Source organism: Sciurus carolinensis, chromosome 14 (genome assembly GCF_902686445.1).
Source record: "Sciurus carolinensis chromosome 14, mSciCar1.2, whole genome shotgun sequence".
In the NCBI taxonomy this organism is placed as follows: Eukaryota; Metazoa; Chordata; class Mammalia; order Rodentia; family Sciuridae; genus Sciurus; species Sciurus carolinensis.
In genome coordinates this window covers 4,955,355-4,982,097 of record NC_062226.1, presented here as the reverse complement: position 1 = coordinate 4,982,097, position 26,743 = coordinate 4,955,355, and the positions used below count along the sequence as shown (strand labels likewise).

The 26,743-nt window shown below is 59.4% G+C and overlaps 1 protein-coding gene across 1 annotated transcript; it reads right to left on the bottom strand.

The window, feature by feature from the left end:
• Window positions 1-2,565: 2,565 nt before the first annotated feature.
• On the bottom strand, window positions 2,566-16,606 carry Fam78a (family with sequence similarity 78 member A). Its single transcript, XM_047525725.1, has 2 exons — window positions 15,529-16,606; window positions 2,566-5,452 (listed from the first exon to the last, which is right to left on the bottom strand). The coding sequence occupies exons 1-2, from the start codon at window positions 15,849-15,851 to the stop codon at window positions 4,924-4,926; spliced, it is 852 nt and encodes a 283-aa protein (XP_047381681.1). The 5' UTR covers window positions 15,852-16,606; the 3' UTR covers window positions 2,566-4,923.
• Between the last annotated feature and the right edge of the window lie 10,137 nt (window positions 16,607-26,743).

The window sequence follows — 26,743 nt, the reverse complement described above, 5'->3', positions numbered from 1 at the left end:
GCTTGTCTTTCTGGACACGGGCATGAAGACAGAGTCCATTGGCTCAGATGCCTTTTCTTGCATCTGAAACTTTCTATTGCTGCTGGCCACAGAGGTGCACGCCTGAAATCCCAGCTACTCTTAGGAGGCTGAGGCAGGAGGATCACAAGTTTGAGGCTAGCCTGGGAAGCTTGGTGATACTCTGCCTCAAAATAAAATTAAAAAAAAAAAAAAAAAAGGGTTGGGGGTGTAGCTCAGTGGTAGAGCACCCCTGGGTTCAATCCCCAGTATGAAAAAAAAATTCCATTGCCAACAGGGCTGCTGAGGCCCCGTACTTGGCCGCCACACTTGGGGTGGGTGGGGTCTGCACCACACTGAGCAAACGGTCCCACTCGGTCTGCAGAACTGGGTCATCAAAGACCTATGTGCAGAAGTGCAAAGAGCCAGCAGAAGGCCAGGCATGCGAGCTGCCCAGCTCGGCAACTTGCAAGCTGAGTGACCTTTAGCAGGCCCCTAAGTCCTTTCTGAGGGTCAGTTTCCTCACTGGAGAAAAGGGAAGAGGACAGATGGTGGCAGGGTGGGGCGCTGGCAGTAACCAGGCGCCCACAGGGGGACGTGGGTCTCCGTGGCGTGTGGTTGTGTGAGTGACCTTGCTGACGACTTTCGGGCAGCGAGTGCCGGTGGCCTGTTCGCTAGCTGCCATGCTTGCTTCAGTCCATGTCCAGGCTCCACCCAGCTGGGAAGCAGCTCCCGTGGAGTGAGGGTGACCCAGAGGGAAACAAAGGCGGAGGCGGGACCCGCGGGCTGTGGAGGGGCCCAGAGCCACCCCGACCCCACAGCAGTCCCCTCTGGGTCCCGGGGGTTTCCTCTGGCCCGAGACAGTCTAGAGAGGCTTCGTCCCCTCTGAGAGGCTCCCGTGGGGTGTGGGGCCACGGGGCTCCTGCTCCCCACGGACGCCTCAGGCAGGTGGCCTGGCCAGTCCAGACAGCTGGCTCCCCCAGGTTGGGACCTGAGGGTGGGGGACCCGTGGACAGCTGGGCCAGGGCTGCTGTCTGTGCTGCTTCTAAATCTAACGGGCTCTCAGCTTGAGAGCGGGAACGCCACTCGGAATCCACTCTCCTCGCCAGCCTCCCAGCACACGCCACGCCCCGAGGTGGCCGCCGCGCCACACGCCCGCCTGAGGCACCTCCAGCTCCATCCCGGCATGATCCGGCCCCGCTCCCTCTGCTCTCTCACGCTCACACACACGCACACGCACGCTCACACGCACGCTCACACGCACGCTCACACACACACTCACACTCACACACACGCTCACACACGCTCACACACACACTCACACACACGCTCACACACACACTCACACACACGCACTCACACACACGGCCTGGTGGGCAGCACTCAGAGGCCAGCTCCACAACCTAAAGCCAAACCATGAAGTGGCGGCCGCAGCCAGAAGCCGCCTGAGCGGAGGGCTGCCGTGAAGCCATGACGCAATTTCCTGCTTCGGTTCCTCAGACGCAGAGGCAGGATGCAGAGCACCGTGCAGATCCCGGAGAAGAGACCACGTCCCAGCGCCCACAGTGGGTGCATGGGGTCCCTGATCCCTCCGGTGCTGCAGGAAGGCCACAGCCCCCTCAATGAGCCTAGACAGCCCCTCCTCAAAGGGCCACAGAGACCTGACCAGAGACGCAGACTTCCGGGAAGAAGTGGGTGGGGAGAAAGGCATTCCTGCCCCAAGGACCCAGGATGGAGGGAGCTGCGGCTTGGGGCCTTCTTAATAATAGTAACCTGTAATTACAGGACTTGGTGTGAGTCACCACTCAGGGCCAGCACGCAGTAGCAAGAGGCTGGTTCTGGGCCAGGGTTCGAATCCCGGCTCTGTCTCTTCCTAGACTCGTGGCCTGAAGTGGCTCCTCGACTCTGCTTTGCATCTCATCTGTGAAATGGGGGTCCCCCACCGGACTGGGCTAGGACTCAGCGAGTCCCTCCTGGAACCAGACCCGACCAGAGTAGCATGTTCCGCCGCGTCAGCCAGGAGGTGGCCACTCTGAGAACCCCCTTCCTGTATAAGGTCTGTGTCTTGCCAAAGCTGCACACAGGTGGCCTTGAACGCGTGGTCCACACGGAGTAAGCCCAGACCCAGCAGCACCCCGTTCCCACGGGACAGGAGAGGCGTCCCCCTCGGTACACCACCGCCCCGACCTGACAGGTCTGCAGACCAGCAGGGGGCCCTGAACGAGGGCCCAGTCTGAGCACTGATGACCTGGACAACGGGTTCTGGTATTTGTCAAAAAGCTGCGCTGCCCTCAAGTCCTAGCTTGACCTCCAAGCCTGCCGCCCCCCCCACAGGGCACGGGTCACCTCCTCTACCTGGGGTACAGGACAGAGATCCTGAGCTGGCTCCAATGCAGATGAGGCTGTGGACAGGAACGGATGTGCCCAGGGACTGGCTGGCCTCCCCACTGCAGGGCCTTAGCACCAGCATCCCAGCCTCCCACTGCCTCCGACCAGTAGCCTGTGGCCACCACACCAAGCTCTCAACCCCGAAATGAACCACAACTCCAGAAGCACCCAGATCCTAGCCAGGCCTACTTTAAAATGAATTTTATTTCTCTTTATCTTTGTTTTTAAATCTTAAACTTTAAAAAGGCTCGTTGTACATCGTCTCCAGTCCTGCGCCTCCTGGCGAGGGCCCAGGCTCATTTTCACAGTACACTCCACGACCAGAGACGGCTCTTATTGCTGGAAGGAGTGAGCGCCGGGGCGGGGGACGTCAGAGGGGGCCTGGGTGCAAGCCTCACTGAGCGTCCTCAGCCGGACCTGCTTCCTCTTGGGGTCTCGCCAGCCCCCCTTTAGTCAGGCAAGAGGGTGGAGAGGAAGGGGCTGGGGATGACGGCCAGGGGCCTGGTGGGCAGGGCAGGGCATGCAGGGGAGGGGGCTGGCCCCTGCCTCAAGTGCCTGTTCACGCCCAGGATATGCAGGCTCAGGAGCCACGGTGCTCCCGAGCAGCTGAGGCCCCCCGCACAGCCCCACTCCAAGAGGGGCCCTTAGTGATGACCAGTCCAGGCTGAGAACCCCGCCTCCTGATGCCTTGCCCGGGCCCGTCTCCGCTTTAGTGCAAGAAAGACCTGAGTTAGAGAAGGGCCTCCACCCAGGAGGCCCAGCAGGAGAGCTGGGACCCCATTGCTCCCCGACTCAAGGCCACAGCCTTTCTGGTGGCCGGGCCTCCGTACACACAAAGGGAACCTGCGGCTCCAGGGGAGGGCCCCACCCTGGCCAGGGGCTCCCTAAGCACCACGCCAGCAGTGGCTCTGGCCCAGTGTGTCCAGGGTGGGCACAGCCTCCTGGCGCAAGCTGGGCACCCCTTGAGGGACAGGTCGCACGTTGTGCCTGTGTCCCTCACATCATCACTGAGACTCCTACCCGTGGCTCATCTGCAGCAGAAGTGGGTTGTCTTCCTAGTCCGACGGCTTCCTGTGCTTGGTTACTGTGGGTGTGACTGCAGGGCCAGAGACGCACATGGGGTTTGGCCAGCTTGGAGGAACCCGGCTCGCGCAAGGGCCCGAGCGTGCCCGGGAGCAGCCGGCCCCCCGAGACCAAGTCCTGGGGTCCCAGAGAGCAGACCCCAAGGCCGGCCGCCACTGTGCCCACTGGCCCCGCACTGGCTTGACGACCCTCTGGCCCTGCTCTGGTTTCCTTCTCTGAGGACAGGAGCAGGCGCTCCACTGACCCCTGAGCGCCCATGGCTCCGGAGTCCTCCACAGCCTCCCGTCACCCCTGGGGCTTGGAGCCTGTCTGCAGCCCTCCCCCAGAGAGCCTGGGAGTGGCATCCCCTGAGAATGATCCAGAAGCCCTGCGCTGGCTCCTTTGCAGTAGCCGAGGACAGCCAGCCAAGGGTGCTGGCTCCACCAAATTCAAGTCTTGAGGTGCAGTGAAAGAGGGACAGGCATGCCTCTCTTACCCTTGAGACTCAAACCCGGCCTGTCCTGATGGCGCTGGGACCCGTGTGGAGGGAACAGGGAAAGCCACAGCGGGAGGGGCGAGGGGACGTGGCAGACCCGGGGACGGGTTGGGACGGGGAGGGTGAACATTCCCTGGGCCAGCCCACTGCTCACAGCCCCCCACCCCAAGCGAGTTAAGGCTGCGAGGAGAGAGAGGGGCCCTGCAGATGTGCCCCAGCTCCCAGCCCCTCCTGGCAAACCCGGGGTGGGTGTCTACCCGGGGCTGAGGAGAGCTCTCGGGCAGAACCTGTGGATCTGCTTCTGCCCAAACAGAAGAACAAGCAACTGGTTTCAGGCTTCAATTTCCATGCTCGTCCCCCTTCCGGGACAACTGGGAAGAGGGGCTCAGGTGGCTCTCTCCCTGGACCCGATGCCCACCCTCTGCCTCCGGCAGAAGAGGTACAGTCCAGTAGGAGAGAGATCCTGTGTCGTTTGTTTTCTTTTTTTGTTTTTCCTTCCTTGAAATTCGGCTTAAGGCAAAAGTTTGGCAAAGCAAGTCTACATAAGGCCGCGTGGCAGAGGACCAGGGCAGGAGGGGAGCCGCCCCCAGTACACCAGGGCCTGGGCTTCCCCCATACTCAGCACCTCCTCCTCCTGCCCCTGAACCCCATTAAAGAGGAGTTAAGAAAAAAAAAAAAAAAAAAAAAAAAGCAGTGTTTCAGGGATTGGCTGCAAGTGAAGGACAGATCGAGAGGAAAGGAGAGGAAAGGAGACAGAGGGGACCCTGAAGGGTACCCTGGGGGTCTGTCCGTCCCGCTGGGTCTCCCCTGCCCCGCAGGAAGCAGGTGGCAAGAGCCGAGGCGGCGGGGCGTTAGCACAGTGAGATCCGCCCGCTGCAGAAGGTAGAGTGGTTGTATTTGCTGAATGACCAAGAGTGCATTTGGGTTCTGTTCTGAGCAGAATTACTGTCTGAGTCTAACCTAGCGGGGCGCCCGGGCTGTTACCGGTGCTTGGGTGGAATCACCACCAGCGGCTGCCCGTACTTGGGCCGCCACATGAGGACCTGAGCGTCGTTGGCGTTGGGCTTGACCAGGGCGCTGGGCGGGATGGGCTCGTTCTTGCTCAGGATTTTGGGCTGGTCCTGGGCGATGGGCTCCCGCAGCCGGGCGCGCTGGCCCAGGGGCCGGTTGGGGTTCACCTCGATGCTCAGCTGCATGCGCCAGTGCAGCGTCTGCAGGATGATCATGTCGTTGGTGGAGGTGTTGGTGGCCACAAGCCACGTGGTGAAGCTCTGGTCCCGGTAGATGTTGGTCAGCTTGGCCACGTTGCTCTCGCTGACCGGCACGGCCCACGTGACGCTGGGGTAGAAGTTGTCATTCATGCTGATGATGAACTTGGAGTCTCTCTTGGTGGGGCCGACGATGGTGCAGGTCTCCGTGGTGTTGCCGTACCAGGGGTAGTTCACCCCGTCCGAGTCGCTGATGGCCTCAATCTTGCCCTCCTGAAGGTCCGGGAGCTCCCAGCTGGACCTGAGGACAAGGAAGGCCAGGTCACTCACTTGTCACTCAACAAGGTTTGTCTTTGTCCTCATAGTGGACCAGGGACTGCTGTGGGCCCTGAGGATAGGAGGGACACAGCATAGCAGTCCCCCCTCTGTCCCTGGGGCTTGCCGCCCGGGTGGGGGTCAGGCAGGAAACAGGCATCGATGCCAGGCAGGTGACCCCCAGCATGCCCACCTTGACGGCCACACCCTGTGCTCCCGCACCGTCTGAATCAGACTCCCCAGGGACCAACTCTCCCTCTTCAGTTCCCAAACCACTGTAGACCAGGCCTGGATCCCAGCTGGGATTAGAGAGGCACCCGCCGCCCTCGGTACCCAGGCCCCTGCTGCTGGCAGTGACGACAACGACATGCCCCAGGTGGGTGCAGCGGCTGCCGAGCTGGGTCTCCGCAGACCCAGAGTCACGTACAGCACAGCCCTGTGACCTCAGTCAGGGTGCAGGCTGTGGTCTCCGGGAGGCTGGGGAACTCCCGGGGACTCAGTGTGTCAGGGCGGAACACCCTGAGCAGCCCCTCCCAGGGGCACCGTGCCCACCGCAGGAGTGTCCTCCAGCTGCAGGGCCGACAGGAGGAGGGTCTAGAGTCGGGAAGCAGCCAATCCAGAAGTGATTTCTGACCCCTCCCACTGGCCAGTGTCCAACCTGTGGCCACTGAGTCCTTCTCTGGGCTTCAATGTCCTCCCCTAAGAGAGAGGGTGACTCCCGCCTTTCCTTGCCGGTCAGCCCCTGGAGTCCCTAAAGCTCCAGCCCTCCCCACGGGGGAAGCGGACTCCGTGGAGCTCACGCTCGCTGGAGCCAGAACCAGGGAGGTCCTCAGTGCTGCAGGGCCCCTTCCTCCCTCACCAGCTTGCCCAGAAGGGGCAGCTGAGATGGCTGGCCCCCTTTTCTTGAGCAATAGAACCAGAGAAAACCCGACGGGGTCCCTCCCAAAGGCTGCCGACGATCCCGGCCTGAGCCAGCTCCCTTCTCCGTGCCCCCGGGGTTGAGCGGGGAAGCTCCACCCTGGTGACAGGCTGGGGCGCTGGGGGACCTGTCTGGGCAGATGCCCATGGCCAGCACGTGGTCAGCCTGACTTGCTTTTCTCTGCAGGGGCCCCGAGGGTAGTCTGGAACCCCCCAGGCTATCTCAGTCCCCTTTGTGGCATGTGACCTCGGGCAAGGTCCCAAAAGTCATGCAGGGGAGCAAAGAGGCAACTTTTTCCCAGGAAATGTGGCTAAGTAGTGGGGCCTGGGCGGGGTCTGAAGGAACCATCCTGTTCCCACCTGGGCCTGGCAATGCTCCGGCTCAGGACACAGTGCCACCCTGCTCCCTCTGCGCCCAAGCCAGGTGGCTCCAGGAGCGGGCTCCTTCAAAGTGCGCAGCTTTCACGACTCACAAGAGCCACCCCAGGGCCCACAGGTGAGCGAAGAGAGCTAGGCCTGTGCGTGCCAGGGACATCACTGGGCCTCGGAGGGGAGGGGGTTCCTCCACTGCCTCGGCTGGACACTGGGCAGCGGACTCGCCCACCAGACAGACGAAGGCTGTGGACTCGGTGAGGAGGGGCCCAGAGCGCTCCAGCGCGCAGCCAGGGAAAGCAGGCGCGGCTTCGGGGCCTGGGGCAGCAGGCAGCAGGTCTTCCACGGACACTGCTTCAGCCGGCGAAGGTGAGGGGTCCCAGAGACGATGTTGATGATGGCCACCCTGCAACGGGAGCGTGCCCGGCCCCTCGGATCCATTTACTTTAGTGCCAGTGGGCAGCACAGCTGAGGCCACCACAGGGGACCTGATTTGGCTAATGTTTTTGCTGGTTTCACTGACAAGCTCCCAACTAGGGTGAGGCCTACCTGGCCAGTCAACTCCTGCCCAGCCCTGTGCTTGGCCAACCCTGATGGACCTGGGGCAGCTCAGGCCAGCTCAGCAGCCCCTCAGGTCTGGGTCCCCGACAGTGGGCTGGTGACCACAGGCGTGAGCCACTTACTCCCACCTCCATGATCGCAGGCGGGAAGGGAGGGCCAGGGCCAGCCCCTGCCTCAGAAGGTGCCTGCTGCTGCCTTTTCACAAACGCCTGGGACAGGGGTTTTAGCTTGGGTCTTCAGTTTAGTTTCTGGATTTGCCAGGCTACGGATGGAACCCAGGACCTTTGGCATGCCAGCAAGTGCTCCACTGCCGAGCCCACTCAGGTCTAAAGGACGGGGGCGCGCTGGCAGAAGGCCCTTGGCTCTGGCCTTAGCCCCTGGTGGCTTCTGAAGCACCGACGGCTGCTCTCTCTCAGGCCCCAGCCGCCTGAGCCCAAGGCCTGGCTCAGTCACAGACAGGTGACAAGCAGTGTCTCATGCAGCACGTTACTCAGCCCCAGGGCTGCCGTGGCTTCACAGCAGGGCCGGAGGGTTGGGGACGGGGCTTGGTCCAGGGAGCAGCACCGGGGACAGGGCCCAGCCACTGGCTCCGTGACTGCACGGCAGACCCCCTCCGTCAGCAGCCCATGCCTAACACAGCACTGCTTTGAGCTGCCTGCTGCAGTCGGTGGCCATCGGCGGAAACTTCTGGAGGCTGCTGAGGTGGCGTCAGCCGTGGGTGCGCCTTGAGTACCAAGAGCCCTGATGGCCCTGGCGGGCAGAGCCGCTCCTGACGGACACTCATGGATATTTTCAGATTATACCGCCCTTGGAGTTCCACTGGAGGGGCTGCACCTGGGAACCCAGGCCCCCGGCCCCAGGGGGCCCCTTCTCCTTTGCCTTCAGGGCCCCCCGCCCCTTCCTGGTCTCCGAGCCCCCAAAGTCCCTGCGAGCTTTTAAAAACACAAATCCCATCACACTGCTCTGGCCCTGCTAAGCTTGACACCACTCCCGGGGCCCTAAACCCGGATGTGGTTGAAGCCAGAGCCCGGCGCACGGGCCCTCCCGCTCCGAGCCCTCCCGCTCCCGAGCAGCAGCACCTGTCTCAGTTCCTCCAGGGCCCTGCCCCTCTGGTCCCCAGGCCGGCCACCAGGAGCAGCGAGTGCCTCCTCCGCCTCCTGTCCTAGTTAGAAGGCACTCGCTGCTCAGCTTTGGGGCCACCATCCCAGGGACACTGCTCCGACCCTCCACATGGGCCAGGTGGCCTCGGTCAGCGCTCAATGCCATTGGATCCTCGTCCTGCTGCTTCCTGGCATGTACACAGGGGTGATTAAACAATTATGCCATCGTTTGTGGGCAATCTCTTCCCCAGATGGACCACAAGGGCAGAGAGGGCAGGGACCAGGTCTGCCCATTGCTACACGGCCAGGAAGTATCCCAGTGCCCGGCCCAGAATCAGGGAGGACAAAGGCTGTGGCCTGCCAAAGACTGCGAGTGACCGTCTCCCTGGAGTCCTGAGCCCCACAGGGGTTCTCTGTGACGTGCGCTGGGCACCCAGAGTGGCCCAGGCCTCTGCTCGCCTCAGGAGCTGCAGGTGGGTCTCCAGTAGCAGGACAGGCTGCCACCACAGTAATGCTGGTGACAGCAGGTATCATCCACACAGGTGTGCCAGGTGTCACATGCACCCTGGGGACAGAGCCTTAAGGAAGTTAGAGGTTTAGTTCAAGGTCACACTCCTGGGAAGGATCCAGGCTGGAGCTCACGGTGTGAGCCTACGCTTGCCCACCCCACCTCTAGTGGAAACACACACACACACACTCACACACCTTCAAACACACAGACTCTGAGCAGCACACCTGCCTGAGTGTAACTCTGAATGAGGTAGGAAGGCCCTCGCAAGAGGCTGGAGATGGGGAGGCTGCTCCTGAGGGAGCCTCAACCGGCAGCGGCAGAGGGTCTCCTACGGCGTGACCCTGCTCAGGATCTCAGGCAAAGCCACCAGCCAGGAGCCAGCCCAGGCCCTCCAAGGCTCTGAGGACAGAGGTGACTTGGCCACTTCTGTGACCTCAACCAGGCTGACAGGTGCACCCCTTTCCGGACTTCTGAAGAGCAGACAAGTGAGGATCCCTGGCTCTTCTCACACTGTGCAGCCACAGGAAGCGGGTGGTGGAGCCTGGGCTTCCCCCAGCCGGGGCTGCCCTCCAGGCCCCAGGCGCCCTGCCTCTTCCCTCTGTTCAGGGTCCCCAGTCCTGGACTCCAGAGCCGGGAGATGAGAGTCCCCTCGGTGTGGGCCCAAGTTCACCAACTGCTGGGTCTGTCTTTATCTTGGTCTAGGCGTCTCCCGTATCTTATTCACTTAAATTTTTCCCTTCAAATTAACCACTCTTTAAGAAGTGCATCTACATTCCGGCTCCCCTAAGAAACCTTTGAAATGACAGGCTGGACATGCCAGAGACACAGGTAAATACAGTAAATGTGTTGCTTTAGAACAAAATTTAGTTTCAGCCCTGATTTCACCCAAGCATCCTTTCGCCTCCCGCAGCAGCATGGTGTGGCACCCTAAGGAACACTGGGCAGGGCACAGGGTGCGGGGTCCGCCCAAGGCACAGGCATCTCCCGCCCGGCTCGGCTCCAAGCACTCACGTGGGCCAGATGGGAATTCAGGGACTATCTCACCTGGCCCCCAACTTATGATTTGTAAGAAGTACCCATTCTGGAAAAGTCTCACAACTTTACAGACACTGAGGCCCAAGAGCCCTATGCACACTGGACTGCGATCCTGGTGCCCCACCTGCCATGGCCCCGGGGCTCTGTCCTCCTGGGCCCCGAGAACCTGCTCACGGCCAGGGGAGGGCACTAGAGGCTTCTCCTCCCTCAGCCCTGCTGCTGGGGCTCCCCAACAACAAACCCCTCTGCTTCCGGGGCAGCCGCCCTCTTCCTGCCCACCCCACCCCTCCTAACCCAGGCCACAGCCTGAACCCAACCGGGGGAGGAAGACCCGCAGTGCCTGTTTAATTTTAGCTTTTAGTTATAAAATAGGTACTCTTCATGTAAAAAAAAAAAAAAAAAAAAAGCAAGCCGTAAAGAAGAGGATGCGTAAAGTGAAAACCAAAAGCCACCTCTTCCTTGCCCCTTTCTCCCACTGAGGTCACTCACCACAGTCCGTCCGGAGACCTTTCTCTGAATGTTCTCATGTCTAGTGTTTTCTTTATAACGAAAACGGGTTCCTACCCTCATCTTGTTTTACAAGTCTCTTTTATTTTATTTACTTTTTTACATATTTTTTTAGTTGTCAATGGACATTTATTTATTTATTTAAATGTGGTGCTGAGAATTGAACCCAGGGTTTCGCACATGCTAGGCAAGCACTCTACCGCCGAGCCCCAGCCCAGCCCCTACAAGTCCCCTTTACAAGCAGCGATGTAAAATCGTGTTCCCCGCAAGAGCACCTACAAGTCCACCTGGCAGCCCGCTCACACTCCACTCTGCAGACAGACCCTAATCTCCCTGCGGAAGGACCCTGGGGTTGTTAGGCTGCAGTTTACGTCCTTGCACGTGATCTTTCTGTCCCGGCCCCACGTGCACGCGCTTATTAACTCATCTGCTGGCGAGGTGACTTTCTGCATGCCTCCCCGAGCCAGGCCCAGCTGGGGCACAAGGGGTCTGCCAGCCAGACTCCAGCCGCAGCAGGACAGCTCAGCTGACGGGCGTGCAGATCTGAACAGCCAACCCTCCCGGCAGAACCGCCTAGCTGGTACTCCCACAGACCAAGGCGCGCTGAGCTCGTTCATTTTCGCCCAGATCCGACCGGCAACAAAGGACCTCAGTACTTTGTCATCTCCCTGATGACCCTGGCTGTCCCGCACGTCTCCCGGAGCATCTAGCTTTTGTTTCCAGCGCCCAGAAGGTGGACGAGAGCCGGAGCCATTGCTCGGCCAGGGCTGGTCCAGGGGGAGTTCTCTCTGGGCCAGGCCATCCCCCACCACTTCCTCCCACCCCAAAGCCCGACACAAGGACTTCCCTCTCCCACCCGCTCTGCCCTTGCCTCCGCCAGGGCCCAGCAGATGGGGGAGGCCACCTTCCGGTCACAGAGAGGAAGCCTCGTCCTCAATTGTTCTGTGCAGAGCCCAAAGCACAGGCTCCAACTTCAGGAAGAGGCCACGTGGTGGGCAGGGACATTCCTCCAGGGCCCGTTCCTAGATCTGCTGGCACCGAAGCCTCCTCCCGCAGGCGGCTGCAGGCCTCAGAGGCTGCATCCTCATCCTAAAACAAGGACCTCCCGAGGTCCTGGGGAGCACCCTCCGAAGGGAGCCTCGGGCCGCTGAGCCCACCCCAGCTCAGCATCCCTTCTCCCGGCCGCCCTTTCCCACCAGCCTCTCCTAACCCCTTGAGCAGGGACCAGCGCATGCATGGGCCAGAAAGACCCAAGGACTCAAGGCCCCAGCTCTCCTCTCCGGAGGAGTATGGAAAACCCAGGAGAAGGAATGGGCAGCAGACTCGGCATGGCAATCTTTATGCCTGCTCTCTGCCAGGTGGTGCAGAATAATAATCCATTACTAGTAATTATGATTCATAATTACAGACCCGCTAGCCACTGTGAATGAGGAGCTCATGCACCTGGTGCCAAACTAAAACTCTGCTGGACATCTTCTCACTGAGTCCTCCTGCGAGGGAGGTGCTAATGTTCCCATTCCACAGATGGGAACTGTGAGGCTCTGAACAGTTGAGACTAACCTAGGGGCCTGGGGCCAGACCCACCCCCTGCTGGACATGGGTGCTGGGCACTGTCAACCCAAAGGGACCCTCTGAACCGCTCTCTTCCCCTTACCCCCAAGGCTGCCCAATAGCAGAATCCTGAGCCATATGGCTCCTAGCCTTGGCCTTGGATGCAGGCCAGACTTCCTGGGGGCTCCAGAGAAGGGCGAGCTAGGGACAAGGCAAGTGTCTCCCACACAGGAGAGAAACTGTGACTTGTCACTGGAAGGCTCTACGCCAGCTGACAGGTGGCAGTTGAGGAATTGCGGAGGACGGCTGTGGAGGCAGGTGTCTCCAACAGTCTGGAGGGGGGCTGGCTTTTAAAGCAATGTGGGTTGGACCCAAAACCATATAGAATCTCTGGAGCTGGCACAGAGAAGCTCCATTTCCCAGCTCTCCGTGGAAGTCGGGACGTTGCTGAGGTGGCGGCTTTGGTATTTATTATTCCATTTCAAATACTTTGAACCCAGAATCTCATTCTAAAAAGTTCACCTTCTGGCTTAGAGATTAATTTCCAGCAGGGATAACATTGGGAGCATTATGGATTTCGGCTAAGTATTGGAATTAATATTTTGAGTACAAACCCATTTGTGGAGAACAGAAGCCCTGATCTAGGCTTGGCCACCTGGCAGGCAGTCCCTTGCCCAGGCCACCGAAGCCCAGGGCCTGGGTTTCACTTTAGTGATTCCAAGTGTCTGGGTTTAGTCCAGAGGTTCTCAATTAGGGTGACTTGGCACCCCTCCCAGGAGACACTGGGCCACATTTGGGGACCTTTGTGCTTGTCACGAAAGGGCAGGGGTGCTACTGGCATGGAGCGGGCAGCAACAGGGGATGCTGCTTAGTTTCTCCCCCTGCCCAGGTCCCCCTGCAGCGTGAAGCCGCAGCCCACCCTGGCCCAGGCAAGGAGCAGGGAAAAGGCTGGGCCAGTAGTGGCTTCTGGTCTACCTCACCGACTTCAAGCTCCACTCGCTCCCTCGCTGCACCTGGGACTTTAAGACTCAAAAACAGTAGTTATCGCAGGAAGTCTCGGGTGGGGAAAATGGGAAGGTTCTTCTAAATCCCAGGTAAATGCTTCTATTTACATTCAGGAAGCTTCCAAATGAGCCCCTCAACACTGCAGGGCGCAGGGTGAGCACAGAGCGCGTGGCTCAGGAACTGGGGCCTGGTAGTGCCGACTCTGCTTCCATTCTTTTGACTGGTGATGAAGAGCTGGGCAGCCGCCTACCCTGTCACCTGCCCGCTCTTCTCCTTGAATCCTCCCAGCAGCCTCTGGGGAGCTCTCTCCTTTTCCACATGTGCTGAGGACAGAGAGGTGGCTCCTGGCCACCACCGCGGGGTGGTGGTCTTTCTGCCTGAGCTCCGGTGCTGTCCCTCCCAGGGAGCCACACACCCTGCCCTTGCCCAGGGCTGGTCCTACCCAACCTGGGCTTTGGGACCTGAGGCAAGAATGCAAGGAGACAGCCTTACAGCAACAAAACCATCTTGGGCAAATGGAGAGAGAGGAAATGGCCTTTGGCCACTTAAACCATCCCAACCTGAGCTATTTTTAAAATTTAAAGTTAGGGTGTGGTCCCTGTGTAAAAGAGGAAGACCTGGGCTAGAGAGAGAATTCACCACAGGGAGTAGCTGACATCTGTCCTAACTCCAGTTCCAGCCAAGATCAGCATTACAAATACTGTCACTCACTCCAGTCTGGTAGAATCACAATCACAGAAATGCCAAGGGACAGCCACTTGCATTGCACGTTCACTCGGCTTGGCCACACGCTGACTGCTTGACAAAGGTTGTCTGAGTAATTCTCCAAATAAGCCGTGGGGAGGGGGCTGTGTTTAGCCCCAGTTTGCAGATAAGTAAACCAAGGCTCAGAGTGACTAAGGAACTCACCTAGGGTCACATCCCAGAGTCTGGCCGCCCACCCAGGTCTGCTTGACCACAGAGTTGGAATTGCTCAGGACTGTCTAACCAGGAACCAAGGACTGGCACGGTAGTGGTGAGGTCGCCCAGCTCCCTGACTCTCAGGCTGGCTGAGCAGAAACCAGGCAAGAAATTCCGCTTAGCCAGAACCCCCGAGGGAAACCTTTGTCGACAACTGTCCCGGATGCCTTGCAAAGCCAGGGCTGAAGGCTTCTTAGGAAAGGTCCTCCCCAAATAGCCAAGAGTCACGTTTCCCTTCCTGGAATGCAAGCCAGCCCCCGTCCAAACCACAGTAACAGCCTCTTTTGTGAACGGAAGCACTCGGGTGCAGAGACCAGGTTGCTGGAGCAGAGCCCACGAGTGCCCCCGTGGGCCCTGCATACCCCACGGTCTTTGGGGTGATCAGTTACGGTTTTAAGTTTACCACAATCCTCCTGCTTCCCTTAGAACCTAGAGTCGCTAAGTGAACAGGACACACAATATGTGCCCAAGTGCCTGCAGCCCCCCTATTTACAGGTGGGCCAGCACACTCTTCAATCAGTGACAGGCTCTAAAGCCTAGGGAAAGTCACCTCTTCCTCACTGCAAAGCTGGGAAGTAATGGTCCACGTGGTGGACACTGAGAGGACTACGGGACTGTGTCCAGGGCCAGTCGTGGAGATCAAGTTAGGGGCCCTTGGGACTCACCTAGGTCCCACAAGGGTCTTTATGCTCAGAAACAGTTTTTCCACAGCCCCACTCCAAGGTAACCAAGTCAAGTCGCCTTCCCCGTGAGCACTTCCTGCTGCCCTTTCCACCCCAGGATGGTTATCTCCGGGTCAAGGAACTCGCTAGAACAAGACCTAGGGCCACACCAACATTTCAGAGACTGCATCGTAGGGAAGAGGCCAGGGGGTTCCTCTTAGCCATTCCTAGTTAACTCCCCACTGGAGGGACAGTGGGTGCGGAGACCGATGCCGACATAAAGTAGCCTCCTGCCTGAGAGACAGGAAGCTCTACTCACTGCAAAGCAACCAGGCTTCTAAGGCCAAGGGCCCTCCACACAGGGTCCCTGTGCAATGACAGAACGTTCCCCAAGCACATCCCAGAGCCTGATGTGTATCCGAAAAGCACAAGTTTAGGCCCAAACACAAGGCCCCATGCAAAGATCTGGAGGCCTCGCAGGGCTTGCGTGTCCAGCATGAGGGGCAGAGCAGGGGCCTCTCTGGTGACCCCTGACGACCCTGCCACTCTTTGGGCAGATGGAACACTTGCTTGCTAAAAGAGGCCTAGGGAGGAATGTGGCTCTGTTTTCTTGGCATCCTACAGGGAAGGACAGGAATCCCGGGAGGAATGGCACGGCAGGTCTGAGAGCCACAGTCCCAATCTGGATCAACAAGTAAATCCTCCAGGGTAGTCACCTGGCCCAGGACAGTGCGGAAGTCACTTCCGCACCTGCCTGAAGCTTCCCTCTGGCAGGGGAGGCCCCTCTCCTTGGGCATCTCTAACCCGCTCCTCTCCTTCCCAGGCTGAGCCCAAGCTGAGCCCCCAGCATCCTGCAAGCTGGGTCTTGAGCAGTACTCACATGCCCTGCTCTCCGTACTGGTTGTAGAACTCCATGTGGCTGCACGCCTGAATCCAGCCAACGATCCAGGTCTCTTTCTTGGGGATGGGCGGCATGACCACCTGGGCCGAGGCCCGGAAGTGTGGAGTCCGGTAGCGGAGCACCACGCTGGAGGACTCATCAATGCTGGTGGGGATGGGGTCGATAGAGGCTTTCACATCAATCACGGTGATGCCTTCCCGGAAGACTCTGGCTTTGCCTCCGATGCTCTGAATACAGCCCATGGCACACAGGACCACTGTAATCTCCAGGGAAGGCCAGCAGTCCCAGAGAAAACAGGGCATTGAAAGGATGGAGGCGGCGGGACCCAGTGCAAAGGGATGCAATCCAATCTCAAACCTCAAAACTGATATCCATAGGATAGAACACTCACTGGGTCCAGGGGGTTTGCATATCACTACCTCGGCCTGTTTATAAATAAGGATTTTGCTGCATCTCAAGAGCCCTGGGCTCTCTTCTTCTTCTCCTAGCAGTGGACAAAAATCACCGATATTCTTTGGATTAAAAAAAGAAAAAGTTTGGAGTTTAGTGGATAGGCATGTTGTTCTGACTTCCAGCCTTTCCGGGCCTCACACGCGGGGACAGCAGCTCGAAGATTCTCCCTGAAGTCCTCGGAGGAAGCAGGCGAGTGCTGGCAGACACATAAATAAGGAAGGCTCGGTCCCCGCGCGGTCGCGCCACCCTCGCTGCAGAAGACCGACTTCCTGCCCTTCTGCCTTCCGCACGCGCTCCCCCGGGCACACGCGCCCGCCCGGCGGGGCCCAGTCAATTGAAGAGCGGTTTCCGTTCACTCGGCCGAGGTCCCGGCGCCCCGGAGCCGGGCGCCCACCCGCGGCTCCCGGGAGGCGCGCTCCGGGCTCTGCGCTCGCTGGGTCTCCGTCGGCACCGGTTCGCGGGCGCGCCGCGTGCCCCTCGCCGCTGTCGCTGTCGCCGCCGGCCGCCGTGCGGGGCCCCGGGACTGCGCTCCAGCCGCCGCCGCCTGGTTCGCCGCGGCTGCGGAGGACCTGCGGGGAGGTGGAAAGGACAGGTCGTCAAAGTTGAGCCGAACTTTGCTGCGGGGGGCGCGCGTGGGCGGCGACGCGTGTGCGCGGGGCGCCGGCTGCGGAGCTGACGGAGCGGCTCTGGGCGGTCTCCCCGGAGGCGGCGGCCCCCCCGCCCGCCCGTCAGTGGCGGCCGCACGACCGCGCGCACCAGCGAATAATCGCCGCCCGTGACATCTCCGCTGACACCCTCGCGACCCGGGGGTGAAGTGAGGGGCGACCCGCTGCCAGTGCAGCGGGCCTCCAGGACTTGCCGGCCTTAGCACTGCCTCCGGTGCCTCGCCACCAGCGCCTGGCGCCCCTTCTCCGCCCGGGTCCCTCCAGTCCCCTGGGGGCGCAGTCCTAGTCCCCCAGGCGGGTCTGATCCGGCGTGCGCTCCTTAGCGGGCCAGGGTCGCCAGACCCCAGGAGGGCGCAGTGCTCCCGCCCCGCCGCGTCGGGCACCTGGGTCCCCTCTCCCCAACCGCGAGCGGCCCCGGAACCCCGCGCGTCGGGCGCGCTCGCCACTGCCCGGGAACTTTGGCGCGCACGCCCCCACCAGGACAGTGCCGCCGACTCACCTGCCCCTGGGGCCGCTCCGCGTGCCCGGGTCGCCGCCCTCCGGGCGCCCCGACCCCGCCGCCCGCACGTTCTCGGGGCGCCCCCCCTCCCCCGGGCAGTGTCCCTTGGCTCGCTCTACTGGGGTCTGAGCCGGCGTCGGCGCCCCGGGCCCTGGGCCCTCCTGTCTCAGGGCTGCTCGGGGTGGCCGGGGGCGGAGGGCTGAGGTTCGGGGCTCTCTCGCCCCCACCCCGCGCGCCGCCCTTATTTTATGATCATTGTGAGCGTGCTGTCGCCGCTCAGCCCCGCCGCCGCGCCGCAGCCGCCTGGCGCGCCCCGCGCTGCCTCGCTCTGCTGCAGCATCGGAAAGGCAACCAGGTCAAACTTTGCAGAAACTCGGCCCCTGCGCCGGCCTGGCCCCCGCGTCCGCCCGCAGCCGCCAGCCGGAGCGCAGCCGGCGCACGCAGGGACCGCCGCCCGCTCGCCCGCCCCGCGAGGATGCAGGTCCGCAGGCGGCGGCGGCGGGCGGGCGGGCGCCGCCTCCTCCTCCCCGCCCGCCCGGCTCTCCACCCGCGCTCCCGCACACAGCGCGCCCTCCCCCTGGCAATCCCTCTCTCCCTGTCTTCCCCCCCTTCTCCCTCTCTGCAGCTGCTGGGGGAGCTGAGCCTCTCCTTGCAAGAACGACATTTCCTTTTTGGCTAGCCCCAGGAATTCTGGGTAGTGTAGTTCCTCGTCTGTCTTGGGCCCAGGAGGATGCTCCCGGTGCCCTTTGACCTCTACAGACTAGAGACTTGCCCAGGCTTAGAGCATTTGGAGAAGGGTTAAATGACCTTGGGGATCCAGGCCGCCGGGGGTAAGTGGCTGCGTGGAGACTGCGGGCCTCTGTGAGGCTCCAGGGCTGGAAGGCTGGGGTTGAGGGTCAGAAGTTGCTTCCCGTTCTTTTCAGTGCTGGAGCGCTAGCATCCTGGAGGGTCGGGCCCCAGCTGTGTGAGAAACACTGTACAAGACTCATCATTCCACCAACCCCCAGCCACCTTGGGTAGGGAGGCCCATTATATGTATATTTCACAGAAGAGGAGTCCAGAGCTGGGGGATTAAGAAGGCGCCCAAGGCCTCACTGTCCCAGCTCAGACTGGGCCCCAGTGAATTCAAAAAAGGACTGTGTCTGAACAGTGCTGGGGAAGCAATGATTCTTTCTAAGCCACTCAAGCCAGTAGCCCCTCCCCTGCCCCCTCCCCCTCCCCCTCAGGGATAGGTCAAATGATTTGTGACATCAAAAAACCTGGTAGCTACTTTAAAACCACACACCCACCTCTGCTACACCCCTGTGACGCTGAGCTCCAAAGATGTTCTCAGCAGGGCACAGGGCAGGTGGTTCCTGTCAGACCCAGAGCATGTTTGGGTTCTGGTCACTTTGGGGACTCTGGAAGGAGGGCCAGACAAACAGTGATTCACCTCCCTGCAGCACCAGCTGAGCCACAGAGCAGGAAGCCACCAGTTAAAGTGGCCACTGGCTTTCCCTCAGTCACACTCTCACCCTGGCCATAGCCATCAGCCTGTGACCCTGGTCTAGTGAGGGGGTCATCCTTCTCCAGCTCAGCTAGTCGGTGACTTGTTCTTAGTACTGCAGACTCAGACCAAGGTTGGCAGTGTCTGAGCCAGTGCCACAGGGGTGGCCCTCATGGACTGTCTAACCACATGGCAGAAGCCCAGCCAGCACACGGGCTCCCTTGGGCCCCGGTACACATTTCCATTTCTGGGAAGAAATCTTCCCTGGCCTCTTAACCCACGGTGACCTCTCTCGCCCTGAACGTGGGGCTCCCGCGAAACAGTCCCCACCTCTGGGACTCTCCACAGCTTTCAACACCTTCTGTCCATCGGATCATCACTATGCCATTCTGTTTCTGGGTGAAGAATACATTAACCTTCAGGCATGCAGCTCATCTCCCACCCCAGTACCCCAAGTGCTGCCCGGAGCAGAACAGATTCCACTGGCCCAGCTGCTCCTCCAGGACAGCTGCCCTGGAGGTCATTTCCTAGGGATGAGGTCCTCAGAGGTCAGTTGGAAGTGATATCACTTCCCTGGTCCTGGATGTGGTAATAATAAGCACCCACCGTGTGTCAGGCACTACAAGAGCTGGTGTTGTTTCCTTCAGGCTTTACCTTGATCCTGGGTGGTGGGCTCTCCAGACAGAGTAACCCAGGGATTGCCAAGAGTGACTTTCAAGTTTGGATCCCAACCCACATGAGGCCTCCTCCAAAGCCCACACTCACTCCAGAGGGCATGCCCGCCCTTGCTGTCTGGAGCCCAGCCCCTCCTGACTAGGACGGGACTGACCACAGGAAGCACCTACAGGGTGAGGATTTACAGAGCGGAAGACCCCTCTCTTCTCCTGCTTACCTTTCACATCACCCCTACGCAGGACCTTGTCTTGGCCTGCAGGATTAGGGTTCACCAGGCTCCGAGCTGGGCGGCTGCGCCCCAGCCCCCACAAGAGTGAAGACAAGGGCTCAGCTCCTGCATTTCTTGCCCCAACTTCTGAAGTCCCCACCTCTCAACTCTCAAACCCTTGGTCCTCCTGCCTCTCCACACAGCCCCTCACCCTGCTCAGCTCTCTGAGGGTGGGTGCTGGGCACAGACTCTGGGAGGGCTCAGTGTATGTAGAAGGCTCATGGCCCAGCCATGCAAGTGTGAAGCACTAGGGCCTCAGAACAGAGGAAGGGAATCTGTCTGAGCCTGCAGATACCACAGTGGCACTTACACTCCTCCCTGTCCCCTCCTCTTCCCCAGAATCCTCTCCCAAGACATTCCCAGGGAAGAGGAAAGAGGAGAGGTCAGGATGCACAGCCCAGTCTCCACCTGGAGAGACAGGTCAACTCAGTATGGCAATTTGGGAGGTTCCTCTATTCCTAGTTCATTGACCCAGAGAGGTTATGGAAACCCAAAGTCACACAGGAAGTCAGAGGTATAAACAACTCTGCCCCCAGCCAGCTGGGTTTTAACACACTACCCTGAGCATGCCCAGAGGCCTCAGGTCTGCAGAGGGAGGGAGGCTGCAGCATCTCCCTGCCGAGCAGCACTGGGAGTTGGGGCTTTGCACACATCCCATTCAAGACCCTCCACAATGGCCCCAGAAGCCAGGTCCTATCATCATCCCGTTCTATAGCCAAGGACACTGAAGCTGGGCCCAGAGGGAGGGTGGGTTGAACCAGGCAGCCTGGCACTAAGACCCAGAGGCCAGATGGTTCCTGTGTCGTGGGTGCTGTCTCCAGCAGTTCCCTAGAACTGTAGGGACCTCATGCTCCGCAGCCACCAAAGACAGTCAGTCCAAAGGCTCCTTGGCTCCTTGTCCCTCATAGACCAACCTGCATTCAGGGCCCCAGCAGGTCCTCCAAGGGCTCACCGCCTCCAGAGGTGGGGTCATGATATGGCCAGAAAGACATTCTGAAGGAGAGAAAAGTCCTTGCTGTGCAGACCTGAGGGAACTGTTAAATGCTGGAATTCTGTTGCCCTGGGAGACAGGGTACTCTCCCCAACTGTTTGGAACCAGCCAGAAAGCCAATGGTAAGGCTTGGAATGTTCACCTGGGATACAGGTGGGTGGGGCCAGAGGGCTGAACAGGTGGCCAGAGGGGCCACTGAGGGGTAGGCAGGGGGGTCCAGGTGCAGGGCCCATCTTGCATCTCCTGTGGTCATATCCTCTGCAGGGAGCAGGCTGGGCCTGGCCAGAGGAGCGGGCACAGGATTTCAGAGAGGGGGAGTCCCAGAGGCTGCCCAGTAGATGGGGATCAGAGTCTCAGCAAGGTCATCAAGTCTCCTGGCACTAGCTCCGTGATGACACCCCCTGCCCTCCTGAGGAAAGGTGTCCTGGTGTGGGTATAGTAGGAGGCACCCGCAAGTGCACAGTACCTGTTGTTTGCACTGGCCATGAATCTGGAGGTGTGGCCGGGTCAGCCACCTTCGGAGCCATGTTATGTCAGGGCCCGTGGGACTTGGGGCTTCTAGTTCACTGCTCCACTACTGACTGGACACCTCTGGGCGCCTGGTGCTTGGAAGACACCAGACCACAGCTGGGGCCAGGCAGACAGCAGCACGCATGTCCCTGCAGGGCAGCGGGATGTTCAGGGATCACTCCAGGAACGATGAATGGGGTATGAAGCCACATAAATAATAAAGAGGTACAGAGTGACACTCATAATGGTCACAAGCATCAGTTGTCACAAGTCAGCAAGCATCTGAGTGAGTTGTTTTGACCAGTGTGTCCAATGTGGAGCTGGGGGAGGGCTGGCCGTTTTCCAGGGCCAGTGCTCCTGAGTAGGGTAGAGTGTGTGGTGAGCTTGTTTGTGTGTGTGTGTGTGCGCGTGCGTGCGTGACAAGTTGTGCATCTGCATGCGTGAGGACATACATGACAACTGTGTGAGACTGCGGCGTGTGTGTCCAAGCGAGTGTGTGCACCTGCTTGTTGGTGAGGGTGTGTGCAATGTGTGAGTGAGCACGCTGTGTGCGCTGTATGAGTGTCAGAGAGTACTGGGGTGTGTGAGGTGTGGGTTCTGTTGTGTGTGGATGCTGGTGTGTTTGTGTGTCTGTGGAGACTATCCACGTGGAGGCGTGGGTGTGCGCTGGTGTGGATGTGGGTGAGCACGTCTGCGTCCTGGGCGGGGATGTAGTAGCGTGTGCATGTGCGCATGTGCGCATGTGCGTGTCTGCTGGGGCGTGTGGGGTGCGCGTGTGGGGCTGGGCGGCTGGGGGCCGTCCTCATCTCTGCGCCCGAGGGCTCTGCTTCCGCACAGTCTGGAGGCTTCTGGGCGCCCCCGGACATTTCAGCCTTGTTCCAGGCGGGTAACTGCTCCCTCCTGGTGGCCCACTGGAATGGCTGCGTCTCCCTGACCCGCGCCAAGCGGGGCCAGGCGTTCGGAGGCCGCGCTGCTGCGCCGCGCTCTCCCCGGCCTCCGACGGGTGCGAAGCCCACGTGCGGGCGCAGCGGGGACGACGCGACCTGGAGGCGGCTCGAGCGCAGCCCAGGAACGCGATGCGGGCCTCCGGGGCAGGACGGAGCGGGCGACAGCAGGCCGGCGGGCCTGGGATCGGGTGCGGCACTGGGAGTTCTCCAAGGTGCTAAAATAAACCCTGCGAAGGATCAGGTTTCCCAACCAAAATAACCCAGGAGTGGCCTCAGAAATGCGAACTGAGAAAGCGATCCGCGGCAGGGCGCCAGGGCTGGGGAGGTGGCCACGAAAACTGCCTTCCTGGGGCTCCCTGCTCCAACCTCCCTCCCCCTCCTGTCCCCTTATCTTCTGGGGTCATCACCCCAAAGGATAGCCCCGTTGTTGGCCAGCGGTCTTTGATTGCCGGTTCTGCAGTAGATGAGAGCCAGGCTCTGGAATCAGCCATTCTTCCAATGTTCATGGAGTGCCTACCGTGTTCTAGGCCCTGGGGGGCACCCGGGTGTCACCCCTGGTGTTACCCCTGGCAAAGAGACAGCAATTCCTGACCCTGGGTGCTGTTATGTTGGGAGGAGGATGTGGACCAAGAACACCGAGCCACAGAATAAATAAGCAGAGTGTGTGGGTTGTTAGAAAGTGACGTGGACTTCAAAAAATAAAGGGAAAAACAGCAGCAGGGGCTGGGGGGCAGGGTGAGGTTTAAATCTGGCTCTCAGTTGCCTGGATGGAATCCCTTCACCCCTGAGCCTCGCCTCTGAGCTTTGGTATTTCTGTTGGTATGGTGGGACAAAGCCCCTGTCTATGAAGGTGCTGTGGTGGTCCCGTCAAGTGGTGTAGGGATGTGCCCTCCAAGGCTCCTGCAGCAAGTGTGAAGTGCACGTTATTGACAAATAGTGGTGGAAAGGCATCTTAGACCCTTGGAGACAACAAATAGCACAGTCTGTAATGTCCAACCTGTACCAGGGCTGCCAGGAAACTCCTGCTCGCAGGGGAGAGGCAGTGCATACAAGTGGTTAGAGCCAGCGTGTTGGACTGAGGGCTGGATCTGAACCCTGGGACCAACTGCGGGCTCTGGCAAGCCACGCGCTCCCACCCCAGCCCTCAGCAGCCCACGGAGCTGGCACACGAAGGTGCATGACCAGGTAGGCAGCTCTTAGACCAGGTCAGAGGGACAGGCAGCCCAGGTCCCAGCTCTGGCCTCAGCCAGCTGTGTGGCCTCATGGATGATGTCACCACTCCGTGCGTGCTCTTCCTCCTCTGAGATGGGCAGAGGGAAGCTGGACTTAACCTTGTCACCCAGGACTGCCGATGGCCCCTTTGAGCTTCCCTGTGTCTGGATGCTGCAGCAAAGAGCTTGAGTCACCCCACCAGTCCCCACGGGGTGCTGCCAAGTCACTGTTTCATTTGGCACTTGCCAATTTAACCACTTGTTTCTATTCTGCTTTAATGAACAGGGATGTGTGGATAAGGATGGCCATCCTGGGATGGTTTTGAATATAGTAGTCACGAAATGGAAGCCACCTAAGTGTCCAATGATGGAAGGCTGATGTACATAAATTGTGGCCCACCAGTTGATGGCAGACTTATCAGGCAGTCATAGAAAAATAACAGGGTCGTCATGGGAACATGACCAGGTATAGTTAAGTGAACCGGAAACTGCTTTTAAAGACTATTCAATGTGATCCTACTTTAAATGCATATTTGTGTATTTGTCCATATAAATATGCAAATATGCATACACACAGATAAGCACCTTACGCATAGATATAGTTCGTTTAATATATATTCTTTTCAGAGTATTGAAATAATGCTTGGTTGATGTACGATATCTCCATAAATGGGAAGGTGACAGTGTCCATAGTGCTCCATTCAGCCACGTGGCCACAGTGACATGGTCACCTCCTGCCCTCTGGGGCGTGGCCATGACAGTGGGCCGCCTCATGCAGCACTCCAGGCCGAGCCACGTCGGTGGTATTCAAGTCTCTTTAGGGAGGCCCTCCTTATCCACATGGCCCTGTGCATTAAATCCGAACAAAAGCAAAGTGGCAGGTGCCAAATGAAACGGTGACTTGGCAGCACCCTGTGGGGCCTGGTGGGCTGACCTGAGCTCCCGGCTGCAGCGCCCAGGCACAGGAAGCATGAAGGGGACCAGACAGTCCTGTTCTGCCCAACAGCGCAAATCCAGCTGCTCTCTTCTGGACCACCCTTGTGTTGACATATTGGTTTCCAGATGCTGGGATGATACCTAGATTGTCTATATTTATTGCATTTATTTCAGTAAGTAGTAACATTTAGATAGTAAGAAAAAGCAGAGCTATTGGTAATATTTTACCGTTTGACAGACTAGCTAATTATGTCAGGGCTGCGTGTCCTATCTCCCCAGCAGCACCGCAGGAAGAGATCAATGAAAATGTTGACTGAATGAATGAATGCTTCCAGAAACTCTTGAGAAGTGAACTGTGAGGCCACGGTAGACACTCACAGAAGTCTATGGGTTGAGGAACAGCACCTGCTTCTCTGCTGTCTGCAAACATGCTCAGGGTCACCCCAGCTTTCTGAGGAGAGCAGCAGTCTCAGGGTCACAGGGGAAGCCAGCCCAGCCACTCTGAGCTGAGTGAGCCCTTCACATGACCCTTTCACCAGACCTCTGAGGGGAAATAGACCGGGCAGAGTGGAAGGACTTGCCTATGGTCATTCAGTGGAAGTGGTTTGAACCTGGGACCATCCCTCTCTAGAACCTGTGTTTTAACCACTGCTGGGCTGAAGCTAAATCAGACCCCATGGCTGTCCCCAGAACTGCTGGCAGCTGCAGTCAAACTGAAATGCTGACACAGCCTGTGGTATTATTAATAGCCCCCGTCTGGGTTGGGCTTCTTAGCCCCTTTGGAGGCCAGCCCAGGTCATGGGCCCCACCCAGGGAGGGTAAGGTGAGTGCCCTGATGGACAGATCCTGGCACCTGTGGTCTGAAGCATCTGAGTCCAGGCCCTCCTTTCCCAGACCCAAGGACTGCTGTGGAGCTGGCTGGACACCTTTATCCCTCTGAGCTCGGCTTCTGCATCTGTGACACGGGGGTATCACAGTCACTCAGGAATGCTGGTTAAGTCGGGTCAGTTATAAAGCACACAGGGAGCTTGGCCTTCTCCTGTGCATCTTCAGCCAGCTCTCTGGAGCGCAGGGTGAGACAGCACACCCCAGAGAGCAGGGTGGAATGCAGGCCGGGAACTCCCGGACTCCCAGGGTCCCCCAATCTGAATGGAACCCTCGGGAAGAGGAAAAGGAGGAGTGAGGTCAGCCTGGCCTAGTCCAGCCCAGCTGGACCTAGCCAGGGTGTTTGCAAGGAACCCGACATGGAGGGCTCCCTGGCTCGGGCTTCGTTTGCCCCAGCTGGGGATGAGGGCAGGTCCTTCTGAAGGGACTCTCAGAGGGAGAGGGGACTGTGCTTCTGTGTCAAATGGAATCAATTTCTAACCCACGGGGCTGAAGGCTCACCCTGTGGTAGAGACTGTGCTCAGCATTCTGCAAGTGTCACCTTATTGAACTCTACGAAGTCCCTAAGAGGCAGGCACTATTGTGTCCATGTTACAGGTGGACAAACCAAGGCACAGGGGTGTGACATGACTTGTTCAAGGTCTCAGAGCTGATCCGTAGCAGAGCCCCGTCTGTGTGACTGGAACCGGGGGGGCAGGTCCCCTGTGGCCAGAGTGCTCACCCTATCCCCACACAGCTTCCTGTCTTTGGGAGTCTGTGGGGAAGGCGCTTGGTTTCAAGGCAGGTTCCATATCTGCTAGAGCCTTCTGCCTCCATCTGTGCTGGGCAGGCAGGTCGTGGGTGGCCTCCCAGAGTCATGAGACCAGGATGTCTCTTCTGATTCTTCCAGGCAGCCTCCACACACAGCTTCCCTCTTGAGCACAGGCCCAGGTGGCCTTACAGGGCTGTTCTCAGAGGTCACCTCAGTAGCCGCAGGGAGGCCCAGGTCACATGGCGAAGCTTTGGTGCAGCCCCCTTGGGATTGCTGCTTCTCAGCCTCACCCACATGCCAGCCACACTGGCCTCTGTCTTTCCTGTGGGGAAGGCTCTGCCCGCCCAGGGCTTCCCTCCTGCTCTTCCTTTCTGGGCCAAGTCCTCCACGACTCCCAGACCAGACCCAGAGCCCTGGTTCTGTGACCCTGAGGCACCTTTGCACACTTGTGACCATTTTCCAGTCATTTGTGAAAACCCCACCAGTGTGAGCTTCCCAGGCACAGAGACAGAGTGGGCTTCACTCTGCAGCATGCCCAGCTCCAAGCACAGGGCCAGGATCCCGGTAACTCTCCTGCTGCTGTCGCTCTCCTGGTAGCAGGTACCATTGGCAACCTCTAAGAGGCAGACCCGTTTCCGGCCCACCCAGGACCCCTCCCTCAGACTGCCATTCCATTGGATTATGATCCACTACACCAAATTCACAGCAGATTTATAACGAGAGAAAGAAGGAAAACCCCGCCTGCCAGCTTAATGAAATGCTGTCATGGGGGAGGAGCTGGCCTGGCCCCCAGGGACCAACATGATGCTATCCGTGATGTCACCAATTCCATCATCTGGTGCCCAGAGAGGCCTGGAGCCTGGGTTCCACCCTGCAGCCCGTGGGACTAGGTCCACACTGCCCAGGCCAAGGGGTCA